Here is a 9,057-nt window from a genome sequence, read left to right on the forward strand (position 1 = left end):
ACGGATATCACTGCACGCTAAAAAGAAACTGTAGCTGCATATGTTAAAAAAGCATTTATTTAATTTTAATTCTCAAGACTTAAAAAATTTTCGCCAAATTCTTTTTTTAAGCATAGAAACACTTTCTGTAGCTGGGAATCGAACTCGCAAACTCCGCAGTGGGAAGCAGCGTTGCTGATGACCGAGCTAATGTTTGACACAAGTGCTGGACGGTAGATGAGTTCAAAGTTTGATATTCAATCATTTCTATTGTTAAGGGTTTAAAATAAGGAAAATAAAACTGTATTTTTTAATATCGAGTCCCTGGAAAAACTCACTATTTATAATATTGCTGAAATAAAAATGAATCAGGAAACTGCAGACTGGTGTCAATCCAGCACGCTCTCGTTAGACTGCTGTCAAGTGAGCCCTCTCTGGAATACGGCGTGCGACTTTAATACAATCATTACGGTAGCAGCAAGAAAGGCTTCATTTCAAAGTGAGAGTAAGGGGTACCTCCTTGTTTCCACAGAACCATTTCACTTCTCACTTAGAGTATACCTTCTTGTTATGTCACCCACAAAGTTTCAGCCTGATCTGATGTGGTATTTTGTAGTACTGCCCTGTTAAAATTGTGTACTTAAGCGAGAAAAAAAATACTACAATTTTAAAATACTCATAAAATGAAAACTCCTAGTTTCCACAGAATCATTTCACTTCTCACTTAGATTATATCAGGCTGAAACTGTGTGGAAACTAGGAGCTTTCATTTTATGAGTATTTTAAAATTGTAGTATTTTTTTTCTCGCTTAAGTACACAATTTTAACAGGGCAGTACTACAAAATACTACACCAGATCAGGGTGAAAGTTTGTGGGTAAGAGTACAAGAAAGGATACTCTAAGTGAGAAGTGAAATGATTCTGTGGAAACGCTTTACTTCACTTTGAAATGAAGCCTTTCTTGCTGCTACCGTAATGATTGTATTAAAGTCGCACACCGTATTCCAGAGAGGGCTCACTTGACAGCAGTCTAACGAGAGCGTGCTGGCTTGACACCAGTAACTGCAGTCAGTCGACTCGTGTCCTCCAAATCCTCTACCGACGTAAATAACATTTCCTCTGGATTAATCAGCCTCCTCTCTACATGATCCTCTATGAATGAACATGTCATTTTGGTTTCTGAGTGGTGAAAACGTGACGTCTCTAATGTGAATGTTCTCTAAATGTTCATGAGGAACTCATATTTGATCATCTTTCACTTTAAAAAGGGGCGGAGACCGCAGAGAACTCTAAGTTTCCTGAAGAAAACCTGCTACCGACCAGGTTTCGTTCACAGACTCAGTTACCATAGTGATTGATTCTGAGTTCATCCTAACCCGCTTCTTGGAACGGGCTTGGTTTCGCCCACTTTCCCGGGTTTGAGTTATCTCTCTTTCTGGAACCGAAAACTCAGAGTTTTACTGAATTTGGAGTTCACGAACTCAGAGTTCCAACAAAACCTGCTTCTAGGAACGGGCCCCTGGTTTGTAATAAGTTTGTTTTTAATTCTCGCCTCCACTGCAGCAGGGGGCGCGCGCCTCCACTGCAGCAGGGGGCGCGCGCCTGCCGTCCGCAGCAGTCAGCTGACTGTCATGGCGTCCTCCTAGAGTGTCCCGGCTGTGGCGGCACGCGCGCTGATCGAGCAGGTGAAATCAGGTGAGCCCGCTCCGTGGACCGAACCTCGGGTTCTGACAGAAGCGCGCGCTCGCGGCTGACGGTCAGAGCTTTAGGAGCGCGCGCTCAGTCTGATCAATCAGAGATCTCCGAGTTAAATCATCGTCGTGACGTCATCATGGGACGTTTGTCCTGTTGACGGGCATGTAAATAACCTCGGATTAGTCCCGGGACCAGTCCTGGTACCGGTGTGGTGTGGCGGTAAGTTCCCCAGTCTCAGGCGTCGTTGATTTGTTTGTAACGCTCCCGTTCTGTCTATAAAAAAGGTTGATGATCACGATACACTATTCTGAGGCTTTGGGAGTTTTTTTCTTTTATTATTTATTATAATTTTTAATCATATTAGATTCCCCCACATTTCTGTGTGAAATGACAGCTTTTCGTGTTAAGAAATAGTGAAAAACGACACCTGTTTGACTAATTTACTCACAATTTATGAAAGTAACTTTGTGAGGGAAACATGTAACAACAGGAAATGATCAAAAAATGTTTGTTGTTTCTACTGCAAATTATTGGGGGCTCAGATTCTGGCAGGCTGGATCAGCACCGCCTGACAGAACCTGAGCCCCCTGTGGTATTACGCATAATATGAGGGGGAGAGATTCAAACATGACTGTAAACTCCCAAAGCCCCAGAATAAAGTATATCACTATCATCCACTTTCTTTTGAGGGAAAGTATGAGTGTTACCAAACGAATCAATGATCCCAGAGACGGGGGATACAAATTCTGGCAGGGGGAACTTACCTTGGCACAACACCGGTCCTGGTACCGGGACCTCAGATCTGTTTCGTGATTGGTTAAGAGAAAAACTGAATGTACCATCATAGGTCTGGTACCTGTACGGGTACTGGTACCCGTACTGGTACTGGTACCCGTACTGGTGCTGGTACAAATGACCGGCCCTTCCGGTCATTAGGATACATACAGACTGGGCTCCTCCTCCACAGAACAAGCTCCGCCCTCACACTGCGTTCAGGCGGCGTGGTTCTTCACGACGTTCCTCTGTTCCTGCTGCAGGTGCTCTGGTGAACCTGTCCTCATGCAGGTATGAATGTGATGTCATCAGTGATGCGGGCCGCTCACAGGTTCAGGTGCGCTGACCTGCCCCTGCTTAGCAACTTCCTGTCTCCGCCTTTCCTTCGCTGTCCGGTCTGGAGCTCCGCCTCCCAGCTGACCTACGTGTCAACCAGAAAGTTTGCAGTGAAACAGGTGAGATGTTTCACAGCTGCAGGTGGTCCCCGAATGCAGCACGCTGCGTTCCTGAACCCGCTTCCTGCTGGTCTGAGTGCAGGTCAGAGGTCAGAAAAAGGAGCAGAAGAAGCTGAAGGCAAACAAACAGGAAGTGGAGATCCGGCAGGGCATGACCGCGGCGGCGCTGGCGGCAGCCATGAACAAAGACTTCGGTGAGGCTGCGCTTGTGGGTCGGCGAGGTCACGGCGGCTTCGGCTTGTGAAAATGCGTTCTGTGTGAAGATCACGTGCTGGAGGCGCTGCTCAACACGGCGGTGGACCTGGACTTGCTGGAACCCGACTCGGTTCTGGAGGAGAAGTGGATCAAGGAGGTGGTGACCCGGTCGGGGATGAAGTTCCGGTGGGCCAAGCTGAGCGAGAGCCGGGAGAAACCCAACAAAGACGCCAGAAGGAGGTATGAGCACGCTCAGTGAGAGTGTTGGGACGACCAATCACAGAGCAGCTGGAACGTGATTGACAGCTAGATGGTTTCAGCTGAAACTCTGATTCCTGAAGGAACGAGTTCTTTCTCCTGACACATAACCCCCTCCCCTCATCCATGTGACCCTGCAGGCCCCCCGCAGACCCGTCCTGCCTGGTACCCCGCCCCCCTGTAGTCACCATCATGGGTCACGTGGACCACGGTAAAACCACGCTGCTGGACAGCCTGAGGAAGAGCCAGATTGTTTCCACGGAGGCCGGCGGCATTACGCAGCACATCGGCGCCTTCCTGGGTAAAGACTGTCAAAATAAAAGTCAGCCGATGTTCATATCCCAGCAGAGGAGAAAGGTAGACATACTGTGTGTCCAGGAGACCAGGTGGAAAGGTAGCAAGGCTAGAAGTTTAGGAGCAGGGTTCAAGTTGTTCTATCATGGTGGAGATGGGAAGAGAAATGGAGTAGGAGTTATCCTAAAGGAGGAGTTTGTTAGGAGTGTTGTGGAGGTAAAAAGAGTGTCAGATAGAGTGATGAGTCTGAAGATAGAAATGGAGGGTGTCATGTTCAATGTTGTCAGTGGGTATGCCCCACAGGTAGGATGTGAGCTGGAAGAGAAGGAGAAGTTCTGGTTGGATCTTGATGAAGTGATGATGAGCATCCCTGGAAATGAGAGAGTTGTCATTGGTGCAGATTTCAATGGTCATGTTGGTGCAGGAAACCGAGGTGATGAGGAGGTGATGGGCAGGTTTGGTATCCAGGAGAGGAATGTAGAAGGACAGATGGTGGTTGATTTTGCAAAAAAGATGGAAATGGCGATAGTGAATACATTCTTTGAGAAGAGACAGGAACATAGAGTGACCTATAAGAGCGGAGGTAGAAGCACACAGATAGACTACATCTTGTGTAGACGGTGTAATCTGAAGGAGATCAGTGACTGTAAAGTAGTGGTTGGTGAGAGTGTTTCCAGACAGCACAGGATGGTGGTGTGTAGAATGACTCTGGTGGTGAAGAAGATGAAGAAAGAGAGGGCAAAGGCAGAGAAGAGGACAAACTGGTGGAAGCTGAAAAAAGAAGATTGTTGCATGACTTTTAAGAAACAGTTGAAACAGGCTCTGGGTGGTCAGGAGGTACTCCCAGATGACTGGATAACTACAGCTAATGTGATCAGGGAGACAGGTAGGAGTGTACTTGGTGTGTCATCAGGAAAGAGAGTTGATAAGGAGACTTGGTGGTGGAATGAGGAGGTGCAGGAGTGTATACGGAGTAAGAGACTAGCTAAGAAGAAGTGGGACACTGAGAGGACTGAGGAGAGTAGACAGGAGTACAGGGAGATGCAGCGTAAGGTGAAAGTAGAGGTGTCAAAGGCCAAACAAAGAGCTTATGATGACTTGTACGCTAGGTTGGGTAGTAAGGAGGGAGAGACTGACCTGTACAGACTAGCAAGGCAGAGAGATCGAGATGGGAAGGACATGCAGCAGGTTAGGGTGATCAAGGATAGGAATGGTAATGTGGTGACAGGTGTCAGTGGTGTAATGGAAAGATGGAAAGAATACTTTGAAGAGTTGATGAATGAAGAGAATGAGAGAGAACAAAGAGTAGAAGAGGTGACGGTTGTGGAGCAGGAAGTAAGAAAGATTAGTAAAGGTGAAGTGAGAGGGGCTTTGAAGAGGATGAAGAGTGGAAAGGCTCTTGGTCCTGATGATATACCTGTGGAGGTATGGAAGTGTCTAGGAGAGATGGCAGTGGAGTTTTTGACCGGGTTGTTCAACAGGATCTTAGGTGGTGAGAAGATGCCTGAGGAATGGAGGAGAAGTGTGATGGTGCCCATTTTTAAGAATAAGGGAGATGTGCAGAGTTGTGGTAACTACAGAGGAATAAAGCTGATGAGCCATACAATGAAGGTGTGGGAAAGAGTAGTGGAAGCCAGACTAAGAGCAGAAGTGAACATTTGTGAGCAGCAGTATGGTTTCATGCCAAGAAAGAGCACTACAGATGCAACATTTGCTTTGAGGATGTTGATAGAGAAGTACAGAGAAGGTCAGAGAGAGCTCCACTGTGTATTTGTAGATCTGGAGAAAGCTTATGACAGAGTGCCCAGAGAGGAACTATGGTATTGTATGAGGAAGTCTGGAGTGACAGAGAAGTATGTCCGAGCAGTGCAGGACATGTATGAGGGCTGTAAGACAGTGGTGAGGTGTGCTGTAGGGGTGACAGAGGAGTTCAAGGTGGAGGTGGGATTACATCAGGGATCAGCTCTGAGCCCCTTCCTGTTTGCAATGGTGATGGACAGACTGACGGATGAGGTTAGACAGGAATCACCATGGACTATGATGTTTGCAGATGATATTGTGATTTGTAGTGAGAGCAGGGAACAGGTGGAGGTGGAGTTAGAGAGGTGGAGGTTTGCCCTGGAAAGGAGAGGAATGAAGGTTAGCCGCAGTAAGACAGAGTACATGTGTGTGAATGAGAGGAACCAGAGTGGAAGAGTGAGGTTACAGGGAGAAGAGATAAAGAAGGGGGAGGAGTTTAAGTATTTAGGGTCAACAGTACAGAGTAATGGAGAGTGTGGAAAAGAAGTGAAGAGGAGAGTGCAAGCAGGTTGGAATGGGTGGAGAAAAGTGTCAGGTGTGATGTGTGACAGAAGAGTTTCAGCACAAATGAAAGGAAAGGTGTACAAGACTGTGGTGAGACCAGCCATGTTGTTTGGACTAGAAACAGTGGGACTGAAGAAAAGACAGGAAGCAGAGCTGGAGGTAGCAGAGATGAAGATGCTGAGGTTCTCTTTGGGAGTGACCAGGATGGATAGGATCAGGAATGAATACATCAGAGGGACAGCACATGTTAGAGGTTTTGGAGATAAAGTCAGAGAGGCCAGACTGAGATGGTTTGGACATGTTCAGAGGAGAGACAGTGAATATATTGGTAGAAGGATGCTGAGTCTAGAGCTGCAGGAAAGAGGTCTAGAGGAAGACCAAAGAGGAGGTTTATGGATGCAGTGAATGAAGACATGAAGGTGGCTGGTGTTAGAGTGGAGGATGCTGAAGACAGGCTTAGATGGAGGAAACTGATTCACTGTGGAGACCCCTGAAGGGAAAAGCCCAAAGGAAAAGAAGAAGATGTTTGTCTGTTCCTGATTCCCAGTTTTGACCTTTCATACATGTCCTCCATCATCAGAGAAAAGCTGCAAAACATGCTAAGAACACGTTAAGAAAACACGAAAAACTTGTTAAGAACACGTTAAGAACATGCTAAGAGCACGTTAAGAACGCGTTAAGAACACGTTAAGAACATGCTAAGAACACGTTAAGAACGCGTTAAGAACACGTTAAGAACACATTAAGAACATGCTAAGAACATGCTAATAGCACGTTAAGAACGCTCTAAGAACACCAGAACCGTCGTTGTCATCAGAATGGGTCTTTAGGAAGTCTCAGCTGCTGGTTTGCCGGTTCGGGACGATGACGTTCCTGATTCTGTCCGGTTTCAGTCCAGCTCCCAACAGGTGAGAAGATCACCTTCCTGGACACTCCGGGCCACGCTGCCTTCTCCTCCATGAGAGCCCGAGGGGCCCACGCCACGGACATTGTCATCCTGGTGGTGGCGGCGGACGACGGCGTCATGACCCAAACCATCGAGTCCATCCAGCACGCAAAGACGGCTAAAGGTTCTTCATCCGGCAGTCTCGGCTTCAGCAGAAGGGTTCTGCCGGTTCTGACCCGGTTCTCCCGTGTTGTGCGGCAGTGCCCATCATCGTGGCGGTGAACAAGTGCGACCGGCCTCAGGCGGACCCTGCTCGGGTGAAGCGGGAACTGCTGGCTCATGGCGTGATCTGCGAGGAGCTGGGAGGAGACGTTCAGGCCGTCCACATCTCCGCTTTGAAGGTGACGGCCGGAGGCCACGCCCACATGACTCTGATTGGCTCTGCATGACGATGTTTCTGTCGGCAGGGGGAGAATCTCTCGGCTCTGACCGAGGCTACGGTGGCGCTGGCAGAGGTTCTGGAGCTGAAGGCGGAGCCCGGCGGCGCCGTTGAGGGGCTGGTCATTGAAAGCCGGACGGACAGAGGGAGGGGGTAGGTCTTCCTCACACTGGAAGGTCCGGTTCTGATGGACTCGAATTGACTGGCGCCGTCCCCCCAGCCCTGTCACCACAGCCATCGTCCAGCGCGGGACGCTGAGGCGGGGCTGCGTTCTGGTGGCCGGGAGGTGCTGGGCCAAAGTGCGCTTCCTGTTTGACGAGAACAGCTGCACGGTGATGGAGGCGGGGCCAGGCGCCGCCGTGGAGGTGGTGGGCTGGAAGGAGCTGCCGTCAGCTGGAGAGCTGATCCTGGAGGTGGAGTCTGAGGTGAGTCCAGGCGGCGAGCGGTCGTCTTCCTCCGTTTGTCCCGCCACAATAAGAGCCTCTTCCTGTCCTGCAGCAGCGTGCCAGGGAGGTGGTGGAGTGGAGGAGCCACGAGGAGGAGCAGGAGAAGCTGCAGGAGGACCACAGCGCCATCCAGCTGAAGCAGCAGCGCCACCTGGAGGAGTACCAGCGTCAGCGCGAGGAGCTCGCTCACCTGAGCTGGAGGCAGAGGAAGGCAGCGCTGTACCGGGCCAACAAGACCCGCTTCTCCATCAGGCCCAGCGAGCACGCCGACAGCGACGAGCTCCGCCTACCCCTCGTCATCAAAGGTGTGTGCTCGCCTCACAGCCCCTCCCCCACCAGACCCCAGCTGACCCTCTCTGACCCGCAGGAGACGTGGACGGCTCGGTGGAGGCGGTTCTGAACATCCTGGAGGGCTACGACGCCCAGCACCAGTGCCAGCTGGAGGTGGTCCACTTCGGCATCGGAGACGTCTCTGAGAACGACATCAACATGGCCGAGGCGTTCGGAGGTGCAGGCCAGCCCCGCCCACGATCCTGCTGACCAACCCCCCCACAAATCTAAACTCCGCCTCCTCCTCAGGTTCCATCTATGGGTTCAACGTGAAGGCGAGCCGCTCTGTGCAGAACCTGGCGGCGAAGAAGGGCGTGGCTTTGCATTTACACACCATCATCTACAAACTGATGGAGCAACTGAGGGAGGAGCTTAGCAGCAAGCTGCCACCGTGCGTCTCCGAGACCGTCATCGGTGAGTCCAGAGTCCAGAACCAGGAAGTCGTGAAGGACCCGACCCGTCTGAGGAGAAACCTCCGGTCCAAAGCAGGACGGCGCCGTCACAGAAAGTTTTCAACCATGTCTGGACATCTCACCTCTGTGGACCTCCACCCGGGCCTGCAGTTGTTAGACTCCCGCACTGTGATCTCCAGGATCAGTATCAGATCCAGAGGATCGGGTTCTGATGCTGCTGTGATCTCCAGGATCAGGATCAGATCCTGTAGATCACAGGACCAGGATCTGATGCTGTAATGATGTCCAAATTGAAGGACTGAATAAATCCGGACCTGTGGGGATCTGAGCTCCAGAACATGCTGAGATTTAGAATTTATCCGGAGAGTTTCTGGAGATTCTGGTTCCAGATGGTTCCATCTCAGTAGAACTGACACTGACAGCTGGACTTTAGTTGAAGACGTGTCAGTCTTTTATTTTGAAAAGTCCCGTCCAGCTGAGAACAGAGGATGTTTCCGGATGTTTCAGAACCGCAGCAGCTGGTTCCTGAAGGAATCCTCTTTCCTGAGGACACGGTTGAAGTTTCTGTCAGCTTCAGATCAGGAACGTG

General features: G+C 50.0%; 1 protein-coding gene across 1 annotated transcript; it reads left to right on the plus strand.

Moving 5' to 3' along the window:
- Positions 1-1,542: 1,542 nt before the first annotated feature.
- On the plus strand, positions 1,543-8,473 carry mtif2 (mitochondrial translational initiation factor 2; the record flags this gene model as incomplete). Its single annotated transcript, XM_024267255.2, is given in 12 exon segments — positions 1,543-1,674; positions 2,712-2,903; positions 2,986-3,097; positions 3,167-3,338; positions 3,497-3,657; positions 6,848-7,024; positions 7,102-7,241; positions 7,308-7,432; positions 7,500-7,704; positions 7,778-8,030; positions 8,093-8,233; positions 8,305-8,473. Coding segments are annotated over 11 exon segments (1,817 nt in total), but the record flags the coding sequence as incomplete, so codon positions are not given.
- Between the last annotated feature and the right edge of the window lie 584 nt (positions 8,474-9,057).

This window comes from Oryzias melastigma, linkage group LG16, assembly GCF_002922805.2.
Source record: "Oryzias melastigma strain HK-1 linkage group LG16, ASM292280v2, whole genome shotgun sequence".
Lineage (NCBI taxonomy): Eukaryota > Metazoa > Chordata > Actinopteri > Beloniformes > Adrianichthyidae > Oryzias > Oryzias melastigma.